A 17187-nucleotide genomic window follows, 5' to 3' on the forward strand; every position below is an offset into this window, starting at 1 on the left:
TCCCATTTTGTTGTGGGTACTGCCTTTCGTAGCTGGGCTTTTTATTTTGCATAAGCCACATCAAACTGCAGTTTGAATGTTTTTATAAACAACCAGTCTTCTTCCTACTCCTTCCAGCCTATGTTTTGTTAAAAGTTCTACTCTAGACATTAGGAGCCTTCATAGTCAATTGTAACCCAAATGCAGGAAGAGATTATTTCCCTGAGATGCAACATGAAAGATACAAACTGCTACTGACTTCATTTGTCATTAACTGTAATATTAATTCGACCTGTTCACCATCAATTCAAATGCAAAGCATTAACAGTGTGATTTGACTTTACTTTCTTCTTTTTGATCTTTTAGACAGTCTTAAAGGCAAGATGGACCTGAAGGAAGAGGATGGACTTTTTACTGAGACGATTAAAGTTGTTGAAGAGGGAGACAAACTGGTGTCTATCTTAGAGGAGCAGCAGGTGAAAGAAAAAGCAGAAGACCAGCAATTTGAAAACATTTTATTATCTAGAACCTACCAGCTGGGCAGGATTCAAACACACATATGCAAACAGACATGACTTCAGCAGTATTTGTGATCGTGGAGAAACAGTCTTCTGAAAAATGAAGGAATTCAAGTGTAGTATGAATGTATTTGGGGAATGTTTTGTTATCAAAAGCTCTTAAGCGGTTCTGCTCAAACTGAAGTCATTTCACTGTCAGCTTAAAGGGTCATTGAAATACAGACTGGGACTGAATTTACCTGCCTGATTGACACCAGGGTCTATGAAAGGGAAGTCAGAGCTCTGTTATTTTCTGGGAATTTTATTTTCATGCTGGGAATAGAATTCCTGAGAAACATGATGACATCACTTAGTATTTTTGACATGGCATAGCTTCCCTTTGTCTGAATCTGTATGTGGTTTCGTTAATATTTTGGCACAGCCATGCCACATTGAATGATTTAAAGGTCAGAAGATGAGCATCTCATATAAGAATAGGGTTATTTTTTATTTCTGGTGGAGGAAGGGCCATTTAAACTACGTATAAGCACTCACTAAAACTACTGTAAATGCAATGTCAGAAATTAATTGTCTAGGTATTTCTAATTCTTAGTGCACTGTGTATTTTTAACAGGATGTTAAAGCAGTAATAAATCCCTACATTCTATAAAATGGAAAGGTATTATCAACGGGGTGGCTACCCTTAGGACTGTTAAATACTCAAAGCTTTAGTGTGTCACAGATGAAGGTCTTCTCTAAAATATGCTATGTGATAACTTGAAAATTGTCACCTAGACTAACTGCACCACAATTACTTGTTAAGATATATCACAGATAGCATCACAGGATGTGGTGAGTAGTGCAGAAGTTAAAGGTTGCCCTGTGAATAATTCCTCAAACAGGCTGCAAAAAGTCACATTTGTAACTTCAACATTTGATAGAAAATGGGTATATTTAAACTACATTTATCTTGCTGTTCAAGAATATATATGCAGAAAGAACTATCTTTGTTGGGTTTGTACATGGATTTGTAGATCCTGGTGAACTAGATGTGCTGAAATTCTCCTTAGTGATCAGAGTAATTTAGGCACTTTCTTAAATCTGAGATAATTCCACAATTTACAATTGGTAGTATTCCCAGATGTATGTATGATGCATTACATTTTTGCACTGAAAAATGACCAACCAAGAAGAAATGGAAAGACTGTTTCTTCTTGAATATCTTTTTACCTCATGCTCTGAGAAGATTTGATGTTCTCATGTCATGAATGGTGCTAATATGCAGCAGTTGCCTATGGTGCAGCCAAAGCTAGAAACATTCCTCTTCCAAAAGCTTTAAACTAAAAAAACTTCTGGTAGGTACTTGTAGGGTAACAGACACACTGGATTTTGTCACAGTATTTTATGAATGGTATTAAGTTCTTGGTGTATTGTAACAAATTTTAAAATACCTTTTCTAAAGATAAAAGCAAGATTTTACCATTGACCACAGACAAATAATATACCTCTATTGGTGCAATATTTATATATTTATATTTATTTATTACTTAAAGGGGGTAGAAGAGTCAGGTTACATTTTACATGGTGGTTGTCTCTGGCTTTGATTGATAAGTTGTGTATTTCTAACAGTTATGTATAAGTGAAGCTGTGCACAGTAGATAGCTTTATCAATTTTTAAAATAATTAGTCATATAAACTAAGAATTTTAAGCAATGTTCTTTAAGGGATACCTTTAAAACAGCATGTAGGACTTTAACAATATCATGTGCCCTTCACCACAGTGGAAAGATGTAGCAGAATCCTTGCATGTGTTCCAGAATTGCCACCAGACATTGTGTTTCCTGTCATTGACAGGCTTAAGCAATCCTGATCTTCAGATCTCATTTTTACTGAGATGGACAGCAGCCATTGATTTTTAAACTAACTCTATTACTAAAGACTGACACAGAAGAGGAGCAGGCAGGTCAGCAATAAATATTTTAATTTTCTTTATTGGTATTTCCCATTTTGTGGATAAAATTTCTGGATTTTTTTTAGTGTTTCCGCAGGTCAAGACTGTCTAGAACACCTGTCAGAGTTTTCTGTAGAAAATGAAGAGTCATAATGCTTTCAAGGGATTTTTTTAAACTGATAGCAAACTTCTTAGTGCTTACATTGGAGAAGAATCTGGCAGAAAGCTCCAGTTGTGTCAGTCAAAGATTGGGTTTTTCACATCACATTCACAATCCAAAAGGTCCATTCACCTTAATGTTGCTGCTGTACAAAGAGGAAGAGGAAGGGCAGCCTCAGAGAAACATGAGGTCTCTAGTACTGAGAAGGAGATTGCTATCCTCTACCAAAGTCCAGCCTGCTTGCCCAGAGGAGATGCACAGACTGCAATTGGTCATGTTTGGGTTGCTGTGAATTGTATTTAAGACCTGAGAGTTCAGTTTACAGCAGATAACCTGTTCAGCTGTGATACCAAATATGACAGGGTGCTTTCCTTTTAGTCCCAAAGATTCCAGTTATTGAGAGTATTACAGTCAAAAGAAGCTGAGGACCATCAGGATTTAATGGACTTCATGAAAAACCCAATCCACACAACTGTTAGGCTGCTAGGCTGCTGTTACCCTGCTTGATATTAAGTACCCCACAAGACTAGACTAACAAATTAACTATTGAAGGGATTCAGGAAAATAATAACTTCAAGTCATTTAAAGCTGGTCTTCATATACTGTAGAGAAAGAGGAGAAGAAGAAAAATGCAAAGAAGCTATGTGCACTATTCACAGGTCAATTTAATATGGTCAGCTTGTATTAGGAACGTATTCAAACACTGGTTTGGTTATGTGTCTTCTTGCTGCTCAATCTTTTCTGTAAACTGACTCTCTAACTTAAAATAGATTTGTTCATTTTAAAGTCCTTGGCACTGCCATTGTTGAGTGCTGGATGTGCTGGAACATATTGACTATATCTGAGTGGCCTAGATGTGCCAGCAGTTTTCCATCAGAGAAAATAAAATTCTATCTTGCTCTCTGAAGTCCTTGAATCATTTCTATAGTGATTTCTCTCCATGGATGTCTGGAATGTAATAACATGTGTCTAGGAAAGATCCATAGGTAAGAAATTACGTCAGTTTCTTAGTTCATATACTGGTAAGTAAATCACACTACAGATTCATTTCATAGTTCAGGAGTAATGACTCCCTGAAATTACAGGGCATTCAATGCTACCTTTAACACAACAGGTTGTAAAATTCATGAGATCAACACATCTTATACAGATTGATGCATTCTTACACAGGAATTCACCATCTAATTTCCTCAGAAATGACATACAAATTATAATAGTTCCTTGAAGACTTGCAGGAAAGGTCTGCTAGAGCAGAGGTATAACCAGGAGAAAAATTGTTAGGAGAAAACTCTAAGTAAAAAGAATATTTTACTGCACAGCCTTAACCAGCTTGGCTGCCTCTATGTTTTCTTACCAGCCTAGTTCATCGTTCCTGTATTATGGACCCTGCCTCTTCTGCCTCATTTGCAAAGTAAGACTCTGTGATCATTATAAGTCCCACTGTAAAGGAAAGAGAGACCAAGTGTGCATGGACAGAGATGCAGGTAAGAATTATTTGAAATATGTGGATTTAGTCTTTTTTTATTGCCTGGCAGAAGTATATATGTGATCAGGATAAAATCAACTTGAGCTGCTGGTGGTTCACCTGTAAGAACAAGGTGCTGACAGGGAGCATGGTGAGAGCTCTCTTGGTCTGCTTCAGATTTCTATGTCAGATGCGGTGGAGCCAGCCTGAACAGCAGCCTACTGACTACACTCTGTGTGTGCAGAGATTGTTGAAGTATTCAATTATCAAATATAAAACAGAGCAAAAACTTAGCCAAACAAAAATCTCCATTGAATTTCTATTATTGCAGCTTTTATTTGGGGTTAAAATACTGTAGAAATAAAAACTATGCAATTAAACTAAACATTTCTGTATCTGCTATAAGCTACATGTCGTGGATGTATATAGGAGGCCTTTTGTGCTAAATGCAATGTTAATTTAAGGTCATACATCCATATGTATTCCTTGATCAAAAGAAAAATAAAAAAGTATAGTCTGTGTAGTTCTAAATTTAAGATACAGATATGTTTGCTTCCTCAGGCAGAAGCATTTTAAGTGCAATAATCTTATACCCAAAGAATTGCAAATAAATTCTGAAAGGGACCTGTGGAAAAACAAACAAACAAGCAAACAACCCTCCCAAAAAAAACCCAGTAAAGTCTTGTTTCCAGATCTGATAAAATTGATTTTAAATAGAGTTTCAAGTAAAATTTATTTTCTCATTGTGATTTTAAACACCCACGCCTCATGAGGCTATTAAGTAATATTGCATTTGTCATTAATTTACACATGCTGAGGGTAGGGAAATAGGAAAGAAAGAGGCTGAGTTTTTCCAGTTATTTTGCATATTTGGCAAATGTGTGCTGAATTCTGACTTTCCCTTCCTGCATGACCCGTTACTGTTCATGAGGTATCTGCCTTGTTCTTTCTGTCTTTAGAACAAAAGTAGTGGTGTAAAAGGAAGCATAATGGTGCTTGACAAAATGTCTCTGCTGCCAGCCCAGAAAATCCTATATTGACATCTATGTAGAGTCATTTGGGTCCAAATGGAGATTTAGTTGGGTTATTTTCTGTTTGAAAATGCCACAGATGCACATGTGTATCACAAAGGGCCTGTCATACTTATTTCTTCTTCCTTTGTAATAACCTTTTATTATGATCTTTAAAATTATTCAAAACTGTTTATCTCCTTATCCATACCACGTGAGCAGCACTGCTGTAAGAGGAGAATAATGTGTGAAATTCAGACTGTTCTGTAGACAACAGCCCCAAGACACAATCAGTGCTATGAGCCAAAGAACAAATGTAAGGAAAGAGATTGTGCTAATGGCTTGGACTCATACCTGCTTTTAACTGATGGCAGTATGGATGAATAAAGTTTTTCTCCAGGGCATGTACTAACTGCATGTAACAAATACACATTGATGTTTACCCCTCATCAGCTAACCAATGTCACTGGCTTGTAAAAACACAACAATTATTAGCTGATTTAGAAATATCCTCATGGTAATTGCATTTCCCTTATTATGCCTAATGGATAGCTAGATATTTGCATGAAGTGTGTGTGGCTTTTTGCCTGAATTGTTAATCAAGTGATTAAGTGGTAAGTGGAAGTAGTGCATCCAGATGACATTAATGCTGTTCCAGGCCTGGGTGCCTCCTACACCAGTCAGAGCAAATTATCTGTTTTAAAGATACTTCTCTCTTAAACTACTCATCTGCAAATCAAAGCAGAAGTGGCACAGGCAAGCTGTCATGCTAAGTCACCTTTCTTTTCCACTGTCTTTTAAAGCGGTCTGACTACAACTGTTGGCTTCTCGTGTAGAAGTGCCTATGATGATACCACAGATGCAGCCACTTTGCAAACCTGTGCTCACAGTTGCCATGTAGGTAGTAATAAGCTTGAGCTTTAACTCTCACAGACCTAGGCAGTGACACTTTATATTACTTCATTAGCTCTTTCACAGGGTATAGAAACATCCATCTGCACCTGTGAGCCCACATCTTTCCAGAGCCTTCATGTGGAAATAGTTACGTATAAATGGAGCTGTCTGAGCCCCGGTCCTGCTTGTCTGTACCTACACTTGACTTTTGGCACCCATGCTAACACTTCTGCTTTGACCAACCACTCTGAGCTAGCGCCAGGTGCCAGGCTCCACCACAAAGATGCAGAAATGGCAGCACAAAGGTGGATGCGTAGTGCCCCGAAGCAGCCCTCTACAGCTGACCACCCAAAAGCTGTGGCACCCAGCTGGCACTAGATAATGGCCTCCACACCACCTGATGGCTGCAGCCCTCATCAGTGCCCAGCCCGCAGCTGGGCTTTCTCTGCGTGAAAGCCCAGATACCTTTTCCTACCCCGCGGGTAGGGAGCAGAACAAGGACCCCTGCCTGCCGGCTTAAGTCCCTGGAGCGCAGGGTGGAGAAAGAGGCCGTCGGGCTCAGGCGGGGGCCGCTGTGTTGAGGAAGGGGCCGTCGGGCTCAGGTGGGGGGGCGCTGTGCTGAGGAAGGGGCCGTTGGGCTCAGGTGGGGGCCGCTGTGCTGAGGAAGGGGCCGTTGGGCTGAGGTGGGGGCCGCTGGGCTGAGGAAGGGGCCGTTGGGCTCAGGTGGGGGCCGCTGTGCTGAGGAAGGGGCCGTCGGGCTCAGGTGGGGGCCGCTGTGCTGAGGAAGGGGCCGTCGGGCTCAGGTGGGGGCCGCTGTGCTGAGGAAGGGGCCGTCGGGCTCAGGTGGGGGCCGCTGTGCTGAGGAAGGGGCCGTTGGGCTGAGGTGGGGGCCGCTGTGCTGAGGAAGGGGCCGTTGGGCTCAGGTGGGGGCCGCTGTGCTGAGGAAGGGGCCGTTGGGCTCAGGTGGGGCCGCTGTGCTGAGGAAGGGGCCGTTGGGCTCAGGTGGGGCCGCTGGGCTGAGGAAGGGGCCGTTGGGCTCAGGTGGGGGGGCGCTGTGCTGAGGAAGGGGCCGTTGGGCTCAGGTGGGGGGGCGCTGTGCTGAGGAAGGGGCCGTTGGGCTCAGGTGGGGGCCGCTGTGCTGAGGAAGGGGCCGTTGGGCTCAGGTGGGGGGCCGCTGTGTTGAGGAAGGGGCCGTCGGGCTGAGGTGGGGAGCGCTGTGTTGAGGAAGGGGCGTTGGGCTCAGGTGGGGGCCGCTGTGCTGAGGAAGGGGCCGTTGGGCTCAGGTTGGGGGGCGCTGTGCTGAGGAAGGGGCCGCTGGGCTCAGGTGGGGGCCGCTGTGCTGAGGAAGGGGCCGTTGGGCTCAGGTGGGGGGGCGCTGTGCTGAGGAAGGGGCCGTTGGGCTCAGGTGGGGGCCGCTGTGTTGAGGAAGGGGCCGTTGGGCTCAGGTGGGGGGCCGCTGTGTTGAGGAAGGGGCCGTTGGGCTCAGGTGGGGGGCGCTGTGCTGAGGAAGGGGCCGTTGGGCTCAGGTGGGGGGCGCTGTGTTGAGGAAGGGGCCGTTGGGCTCAGGTGGGGGCCGCTGTGCTGAGGAAGGGGCCGTTGGGCTCAGGTGGGGGCGCTGTGCTGAGGAAGGGGCCGTTGGGCTCAGGTGGGGGCCGCTGTGCTGAGGAAGGGGCCGTTGGGCTCAGGTGGGGGCGCTGTGCTGAGGAAGGGGCCGTTGGGCTCAGGTGGGGGCGCTGTGCTGAGGAAGGGGCCGTCGGGCTGAGGTGGGGGGGCGCTGTGCTGAGGAAGGGGCGTTGGGCTCAGGTGGGGGCCGCTGTGCTGAGGAAGGGGCCGTTGGGCTCAGGTTGGGGGCCGCTGTGCTGAGGAAGGGGCCGCTGGGCTCAGGTTGGGGGCCGCTGTGTTGAGGAAGGGGCTGTCGGGCTGAGGTGAGGGGCGCTGTGTTGAGGAAGGGGCCGTCGGGCTGAGGTGAGGGGCGCTGTGCTGAGGAAGGGGTCGTTGGGCTCAGGTTGGGGGCGCTGTGTTGAGGAAGGGGCCGTCGGGCTGAGGTGGGGGGCGCTGTGCTGAGGAAGGGGTCGTTGGGCTCAGGTTGGGGGGCGCTGTGCTGAGGAAGGGGCCGTTGGGCTCAGGTGGGGGGGGCGCTGTGTTGAGGAAGGGGCCGTCGGGCTGAGGTGGGGGGCGCTGTGTTGAGGAAGGGGCCGTCGGGCCGAGGAGGGGCCCGGCGGCAGCAGCAGCGCCCGGCGCGGGCTCTCCCCGGCGGGCGCCGAGCAGGCGGGAGGGCGGGAGCGAGGGAGGGAAGGAGCGGCGGAGCCGGGAGAGCGGAGCAGGAGCTGCCTCGAATGCTTGAAATAATTCCGCTTCCGTTCAGAGCCAGGAGCAGCCTCCCAACGCATCGGGGCCTCGGACGCGTCTCCTCCATCCCCTAGAGCCAGCTGGCCATCATGGCAACGTCCCCACAGAAGTCTCCTTCTTCCCCCAAGTCCCCCACCCCTAAATCTCCTCCGTCCAGAAAGAAAGATGACTCCTTTCTCGGCAAACTCGGCGGCACGCTGGCGAGGAGGAAAAAAGCCAAAGAAGGTAAAAATTACCGGTTTGCGCGTTTCCTGGAAGTTAACTTAAAATGCGGGGGGAAGAGGGAGGAGGAGACGGGGGAGAGGAAAAGGCTCAGGGGAGCGGGAGGAAGGGGCTGACTGGGGAAGGACGTGTGGGGTGGGCAGGCGAGCAGCGAGCGAGGGAGGGAGGAGCGCGCTGCCCTGTCCCCGTGCCTTCGCCAGGCCGGGTGGGGGCCGTGGTGCCGCTGCCCGGTGCCAGCGCGTCACGGTGGGGAGCGCGGGAGAACGGGCGATCGCCGGCCGGGAGACGCCGCACAAGGGCCCGGCGCCGGGATGGGCTGTGTGCTGCGGCCGAGAGGGGCGGGCGGCGGGTACGGGGAGCTGCGGAGCTGGGGCTGGGAGCCCCCTGTGCGGGGGTCAGTGCCAGGCTTGTACCGCGGGACGGGCCGAGGTGTCCGGATTGAAGAAGGGGAGCGCTTCCCCTCAGTAGCCGAAGCGTCCGGAGGACTAGGGCCGCGGCGGCCTGCGGGCCCCGCAGGCCTGCATGTCCGTGCGGCTGGCAGCTCGGCGCGCCTAGGGAGCTTGGCCAGGTGGCGACCGGTGCACACCTCAGCCGTATCTCGCAGCCCCTCAGGAGTACCTGCCTTTGAAGTTGTGCTGCAGAGCCTCAAAACTGGGTGCTCAAATCTTCTTTGGCTTGCAATTCATTGCTTTATGTAGATGTGCAGCATGGTCAGCACGCATTTAATATTTGTAATGGCGATTGTGCCTTGGAGGATTAAAACTTTGCTTGATTAGTCTTGTAAGAAAAAAAACAACACACCCTTGGCCTTACGACAGTGGAGCTTTGAAGAGCATGTACAGCAGTCTGTTACTTTGTCCATACATGCGGGTTAATATCCACCCACTACTGAATTTGCCTATTTAAAAGTCTATGAGACAGGGAATTGGAATTTAACCTCACTCACCCATCGTTTTCACAGCTGATGTAATTTCAATATGATGCAAACTGAGCCAAAGTAGCTGTCACTTCAAAACGTTTTTTTTCAAGCAACAATTACTTCTTGTGAGCGCAAAGGAGAGTGTTATGCTCAGCAGACCTTTGCTTCTGATGTATACATGGGCAATGAAACCATGCACAGTGTTTCCGAGTAGTCCAGGTGCTGCGGACAAGGATGATAAAACTTTGGAAAGTATAGCCCTATATTCTGTATTGTCTTTCTGAGATGCAGAACTTTGCTTTTCAATTAAAATGCACATTGTGTGATTGTGGTCACATTATTTGGCTTTTTCTGTTTGTAGATGGCCCAGAAGTTGATGCAGTATTAAATAATAACAAACTTTATATGTACTTGGTACATTAGTCTCCTAGGGTATTCATGCACATCAGTAGTATTGAGCCTGCAACAAAATTTCAGTGATGATTCCATGTTGTAGGTATGCTTGGAGATCATTATTTTAGCCTGCTTGTAGTAGACGTAGTAAATTCAGACTACTGTTAACTGTTGAACAATGTAGTTTTCCTCAGTGACAGATACTAAGTTACAACTCTTCAGCAGACTGTTAGAGGCAGCGGTTTCTTTTATCCTCAGTCTTGTAATCTTACAAAAATGTATTGTGTGAAGTCGTACTTGTTCTCATCACTTCTAAGTCTGTGTTAAACTTACTGACAGAAACCTGCACCTGCCATTTCACTATCTCATGATGTTGGCATTTACCCTTTTGAAATTTCGGAACAACATTAGTGGTGCTCTTGCCCTTTGTGTTTCCCATTCTTTTGAAGTCTTAACCATGACAGTGGTTTGGAGACTTCTTTTCTTCTTTTAACTTAAGCTGGCAAATCCTTTCTACGAAGCTAGTCATCTTCGTGCTTCCTAATCTTTCCTCTACTAGACATAAATATTGCTTTGCAGGGTATCAATGGGTTGTGTTGTTTTTTGTAGGCTGTGACATGCGGAGGTTGTGTCTTAATTTGTGTTGCTAATTTGTATGGCTCCAGGTGTATCTCAAGTGTCGTGAGGAACTTCATGTAGGAGGTCAGATTGTTTTTCTAGACTCTCTTAGATTTATTTTCCCTTCTGTTTTAACATATCTAGTGGCAGATCTCTGTTAGAAACAGGTGTTGGTCATTGTGTGCTTTTATGATAAATAAGGAGCAGCTGTCTTTCCCTATCTTTCAGTTGGTCTAGCTTCTACTGTTACACAAACAACAGAAACTTGCAGATTTACTTCAGTATTTTACCACAAGGGCTAAGAATTTGTGCTTTTAAATAATAATAAAAACAAAGCTTTATCCTTTGTAGGAAGTACACTAAACACGTTTTAGCACTGTGTGTTGTGTAGATATAGTTCCCTGCATTAGATGATATGGGGTTTGTATTTATGCCATCAACAAGCATTTTGGTAATAGATTATTGTTTTGCAACAACGAAGCCAGTGCCAGAATGCTCCACCCCATTGCAATCCATTAGAATCTGAAATGCTGTTAAAGTATCACATAGTTTTACATGTAGCACTCTGGAGGCCTTTTAGAAACAATTGGATGTGGCATTTGGTGGCATGGGTTAGCTGATGTCATGGCTTTGGGTTAAAGGCTGGACTTGATGATCTCAGAGGTTTTTTTACAGCCTCAATGATTCTGTGATTCTGCATATTCCCTTCATGTTAGAGATGAAAATAGTCTAGACAAGTGAAATGAATTCCCTTCATACCACAGTTTCTTAAGATATTACGTGTGAAGTAACATGTTAATCTGGGGAATATATTGCCATTATTTGTTAGAAAATATTTCATAAAATAACAAAATATGGAGCCCAGATTGTATATTCTGCTATTTCTTAATAATAACCTTAAATTTCTTATTCTGTACTTTGTTGCCATCATGCCTTTTGCAGAGTAATGTTAATAAGAACAAACAAACATTACCAGTTAAGGGTGAGTGCTGTGATTACAATAGCCCTGCAGATGCAACTCAGGCATGTATGTAAATTACAGTTCTGTCACACTTGAAGCTATTTGTCATCTGTCAAGCCATGTTGTGCTGGACTTCTGCAAGAGAAAGAGTAGTTGTTGTAGCCATTGATAGCTTTTGGGTCTGCCTTTCTTGCCTTCCTGCCTCTGCCTCCTCTTTGCATGAGTGCTGCTTTCTGCAGTAAACAGAAAATCATCATCACTTACTGGTTAGCCCTAAGACAGTACTAAGGATCAGTTATAGTATATCAGTATATATATGACTGTAGACCAGTCATCCTCATCTCTGTGCCTCGCAAGATCATGGAGCAGATCCTCCTGAAGGCTCTGCTAAGGCAAATGGAAAACAAAGCAGAGGTGATTGGTGGTAACCAGCATGGCTTCACCAAGGGCAAATCATGCCTGACAAATTTAGTGCCTTTTTATGATGAAGTCACAGCAACAGTGGACATCATCTACCTGGACCTGAGTAAAGCAATTGACTCTGTCCCAGATGACATCCTGGTCACCAAACTGGAAAAATACAGACTTGATGGGTGGAGCACTGCTGGATAAGGAATTAAAATTGGCTGGATGATTGCATGCCTAGAGTGGTGATCAGTGGCACAATGTCCACCTGGAGACCAGTGCCAAGTGGCATCCCTCAGAGATCAGTGCTGGGACCAGTGCTGTTTAACGTCTTTGTCAATGATATGAACAGAGGAATCGAGTGTGCTTTCAGCAAGTTGCAGATGACACCAAGCTGTGTGGCATAGTCGACTTGGTAGAGGACAGGGATGCCATCCAGAGGGACCTGCACAGGCTGGAGAGGTGGGCCCAGGCCAAGCTCATGACATTCAACAAGGCCAAGAGTAAGGTCCTGCACCTGTGTCGGTGCAATCCCAAACACAGATACAGGCTGGGTGGCAAATGGCTGGAGAGCAGCCCTGAGGAAAAGGACCTGGGGTTCTAGGGTGATAAAAACCTCAACACGTGCTGGCAGTGTACATGTGCAGCCCAGCAGCAACTCTGTCCTGGGCTGCATCAAGAGGAGCATGGCCAGCAGGGCAAAGGAGGTGATTCTCTCCCTTTGCTCTCATCAGACCCCGCCTGGAGTCCTCTGTGCAGTTCTGGAGCCCCCAACACAAGAAGAACATGGAACTGTTAGAGCGAGTACAGAGAAGGGCCACAAAGATGCTCAGAGGGCTGCAGCAGCTCTGCTATGAGGACATAGCAAGAGTTTGGACTCTTCATACTGGAGAAGAGGAGGCTTTGGGGAGACCTTATAGTGGCCTTCTAGTATCTGAAGGGAACCTACAGGAAGGCTGGAGAGGGACTATTTACAACGTCTTGTCATGACAAGACAAGGAATAATGGTTTTAAACTGGCAGAGGGGAGATTTAAACTAGATGTTAGGAAGAAGTTCTTTACAGTGAGGGTGGTGAAACAGTGGAATAGGTTGCCCAGGGAGGTTGTGGATGCTCCCTCCCTAGAGGTGTTAAAGTCCAAGTTGGATGAGGCTTTGAGTGACCTGTTCTAGTGGGAGATGTCTGCCTGTGGCAGAGGGTTGGGGTCCCTTCCAACCTAAACCATTCTGTGATTCTATGATTGTTTAGATGTTGCTATGCTGGGGCTAGGCACTGTTATGCTCTGCACTGTGCTTCCATGGTGTGAGGAGCCAACTTGCAACCTATTCTAGTAGATTCTGGATGAAAAAAGTAATTAAATTTCTATTGTTTTCCCTGCCATATTGTTAAGAACACATTTCTGCCAGAGCAAGAACCCTGGACTTTGATCTCCTGTTCTGGTCCAATACAGCCGTTAATTCTGTGTTCTCTGACTGGGCATGTGGGCATAGAGCCACTGAACTTTATCTTTGCATTCATCTTCCAAAAGCAGCCTTAGATTATGAGGTCAAGTTAGCTGCTGCAGAAGTATGCCTTTTATTTCCTCTTTTTTTTCCATTTGAGCGGTTGTTTCATTGTCTGAGCCTGTGTTTCATGCAGGGTAAAACTAAGCATGCACAGAATGAGTTAAAGGAAGGAGGGTGGTGAAGGGGAGCAGAAAATAAATGCAAAGGAACTGACTGCAGAAAGCAGCTGCTTTCTGAGGTGCTGTTAGGCTGGGAGGAGGGAGAATGCCTGACCCTTAAACTGTGTCCATTCTTTTCTCTCCTCTTCAGCAGCAGCTGCTTCTCCCTACCCCCACATTCTGCTGACCTGATTGCAGTGGTGACTGCTGAGCACTTTAAGGTGCTGTGAGCAGACATAGATGAGGGTGCTTGGTTTGGCAGTGCTTGTTGTTATAGCAGCTCTTATTCAACTGTGGGGAAGAAAGGACTGGTGGCCACAAACTTGCAGCCGGTCGGTGGTGTCATAGAGACTGACAACCTTGGGTTGCAGAATTACTGAGTAGTTACAGTTCAGAGTGACCTCTAATCTGAAGATTCAGGTGTATGATGCTTCAAGGTTCCAACTGGGAGAAGGTAGTCTAGTCTGGTTCTCCAGACTGGCCAGGTGTGCTGGAAGTATGGTGGCACCACCTTTTTGGTATCTGCTGTATAGATGTATAGCAATTGTCTAGATGCAAAGTAAATAAGATTAGAGTGGTGAAGTAAAACTAGCATTAAACAAGTAGTTCAAGAGCCTCCATTGCTTCCAAAATAGAGGACAAGAGCCATGGAAAGAAGAAAAACAGTGATAGACAGCTCAAACTGATGTATCAGACTGATGCTGATTTTTCTTCACATCTCCAGATTTAAAATATGCTATCCCTGATACTAATGTCATAAAAATATGCTTTTGGTCTTCAGTGAGAAGGTGGATATAACCAAGTGAAGCTGTAGAAAAGACAAAGTATGAAGTCATTCTTTCTATTCTCAGTGTAGCGAGCAGGCTGTTGAGAGAATCTGTAGTTTCAGAACTTGAATGTGTCTCGAAGAAACTGCCCTGAAGGTGAGAGAAGACCAAGAAACCAAGGCTATGACCAAGAGAAAAGTTCTCACTGGGTTTGATTAGAGCTTTAGGGGTTCTGCATATTCTGAAATCTCTTAGCTTAAAGGCAGCTTTTGTAAGTACAAATCTGTGCTTCTATAAATCTTCTTTGGGATCTATCCTGCATTTTCTTTGCTGCCTCCACAACCGTTAAACCATACCTATCCTGCAGACCAAATAGTGTAATGTGGGGCTCTCTGCCTTTCTTACTGGGATTAATGTCAGGACAGGCCAGCTCGTTTATTACTTCACTGTATCTGAGATTAAGTGTTTCTTATTAACTTAATCCACAGATTTCTCCAGTCTTTTTCAGCAAAATGCTGATGTTGCTGAAGATGAAATCAGCACTTGTAAGGGCACAGTTCTTTGCAAAGTAAAACTTCAGAAAAGCAGTGGTTGTGGTGTACCTAAAATATTGTTGTTTTTGCAGCTACTGCTTCTGTTCCCTTCGTTTTTGTCCCCACACCAGTTCCCATTGAAATAGATGGTGCTGTTGACTTGTGTCCCAAATGACAGGCTATTTGCTTAGCTAGACTGCAACCAAAACAAAAAGGAGATGACTCTTAGAAGGACAGTTAACACTGCACTAGGTGAACTCAGTGCTGTGCTGGAAGCAGTGTGATGCCGTTTTGTGTGAGAGGATGAGCTGAAAGGCAGGGTATTTTGCAGTGCTTCACATATTCACGTGCAGCTTTTCCAAGTGCAGGGCTGTGTTGGGACTGAAGGCTTAGCTTGCTCTCTCTGTATTCCATGTTCCTTCTCCAGTTTGTAGTAGTGCCTGCGCTTCCTTTGAGCGTGTAACTGTATATGTATTGTTATGCATTTTCTGTTTGGTGTGCTGATATTTATTAATAGATCATTTTACTTGGTTTAAACACCCTTGTCCCTCCTGAGCTTTGGGCATGTATGTATTGAGAACACCAGTGAGTTAATTCATTTTGGTGACCAGACTGAAATACGGTCAAAAGATGTCTTAGTCTAAAAGCAAAATCAGATCAGCAGCCTTCTGTGAATTTTTAGCCTACCATACAGCTAACTGTTCACAATTTGTGCTTGTGCTAGAGAATACCAAGGGCCAGGAATTAAAAAAAATAAAACAAACCAGCAAACCACAACAAGAAGTGATGGGGATATGCTGGTCAAGAGTGAGTTGTATTGGCAGAGCAGTATGAGGAAGATTAGCCACCATCTGTTCACCTGAATCCTGCACTTTACTCTAGACTCTGCCACTCTTCAATTCAAAATATTAAAGAATTGCAGGGTTAGGTGACAAGGCTCTACCTTCTGCCAGTTGTTTTGCTTTCTTTTTAGTTTTTGTAGTAGTCTCTGTGAGACAGTTGTGTATGGTGCTATAAATCATTCTTCTAAACATGCATTTAATAGAACAGAGAGCACATTAGTCATGAGTTAGCAATACTGGTTTTGTTACAGTGTTTCAGCACTTCTCTTCCTGACTTTTTACTGGTATTTGTGTTCAGCGCTGCATAGTGTATCGTGGTTGACATATCTTCTTTTTCTTAGATGATAATTTTTACAAAGCAAAAGTCCTGAAAGTGTCATTCTCAGTAGTTGAAATGGTAATTGAGGCCTCATGGCTTCTCTGATTTCTGCTTGCCATAGACCAAATTCTATTCTTTTTCCCTACCTGAGAAGCGATAGAGCAGTCTATGGCACTGACCCAGTAGTTGATGAGATTAACCTTTATTCACAGTGAAACCTATTAAATTCCACTTGGAAAGAAGGACTTCAGTCTGGATGGAGGGAGAGGGAGTGCAACAGTTGGTGGTAATCATTGTTCTCCTTCAAAAGCTCTGAGCTGAGACTGAAGGACATGGTAAAGTGAGGAGCAGTTGAGTGGCAGAGATTTGCCAGACAGAAATAAAATCTCACCCTGCAAAAGCTTTGAAAGCATCAGAAATCTTAAATGTAGTCTAAACATTACAATTTCCTGACTTTCTTTAGTACAGGGTTTATAATTTTTAGTAAAATGCATATTCAGGAGAAGAAAATCCATCACCACATCTTTGGTATCTGTATTGAAGTCTCATGCAGCACTTGAATCTCTTTTGCCTGTCTTTGCAATGCAGTAGAGGTAACTAAAGTGCTCTAATTGGAGCTGGCCTCTTGGTTTTGATAGCTTAGCTGCAGCAGTGCACAAGCAAACAATTCAGAGGATGTTAACTATGTTAGATGTAGAAAGGGAGTCATTGAAATAGTGGGCTTTTCATACACATTTTTCTGTATTATCCTTTGGAGATACCAGCTTTATCCATTAGCTATGTTTTTTTTTGTCATTTTGATGTAGTGCTTTCCTGTGTATTCTTGTCTGCTAAAAATATATAAAGCTCTGTGTTAACATGGATGTTCAACAGGTAAACATTGATACAGCCCTCTTCAGATAGCATGCAGGCAATGACTACTGGTTTCTTTTACATTAGAACTTAATACTCCAGCTTCTCATGGAAAAATGTAAGTTGTGTCTCAGCCGTGGGCTTTCTGACCCTAGCTTGTGTCAGTGCTGCCCTGCTAGTTGTACCTGCACTTCTCTAGCTCGTGACTGATTGTTTCCCTGGAATTACAGGCAATCAGAGGTGATAAGCAGTCATAGGGCTATGGTGGACCTCCTTCCTCACTGATAATAATAAGCAGGTGTCATACTTTACAAATGAATGGACAAGGGTACAGGCAGCTTAGAGAGGACGTGCGCGACAAGGGTGGATGTTAAGGTCAGAATTTCCCA

At 44.9% G+C, this 17187-nt stretch overlaps 2 protein-coding genes across 3 annotated transcripts in view; both read left to right on the forward strand.

Moving 5' to 3' along the window:
• Positions 1-3494, forward strand: part of MICAL2 (microtubule associated monooxygenase, calponin and LIM domain containing 2) — a 118038-nt gene extending 114544 nt beyond the window's left edge. The window contains exon 33 of one of the 2 annotated variants that reach the window (XM_064163760.1): positions 346-3494. In XM_064163760.1, coding sequence (XP_064019830.1) covers positions 346-554 — 209 coding nt within the window. In that variant the 3' untranslated portion in view covers positions 555-3494. The remainder of the gene's footprint in view (positions 1-345) is intronic. The other variant, XM_064163761.1, reaches the window with a different exon arrangement.
• Positions 3495-8394: 4900 nt separating this feature from the next.
• Positions 8395-17187, forward strand: part of PARVA (parvin alpha) — a 63954-nt gene continuing 55161 nt past the window's right edge. The window contains exon 1 of the mRNA XM_064163768.1: positions 8395-8530. Coding sequence (XP_064019838.1) covers positions 8395-8530 — 136 coding nt within the window. The remainder of the gene's footprint in view (positions 8531-17187) is intronic.

This window comes from Pogoniulus pusillus, chromosome 24 (assembly GCF_015220805.1).
Source record: "Pogoniulus pusillus isolate bPogPus1 chromosome 24, bPogPus1.pri, whole genome shotgun sequence".
NCBI classification, from domain to species: Eukaryota; Metazoa; Chordata; class Aves; order Piciformes; family Lybiidae; genus Pogoniulus; species Pogoniulus pusillus.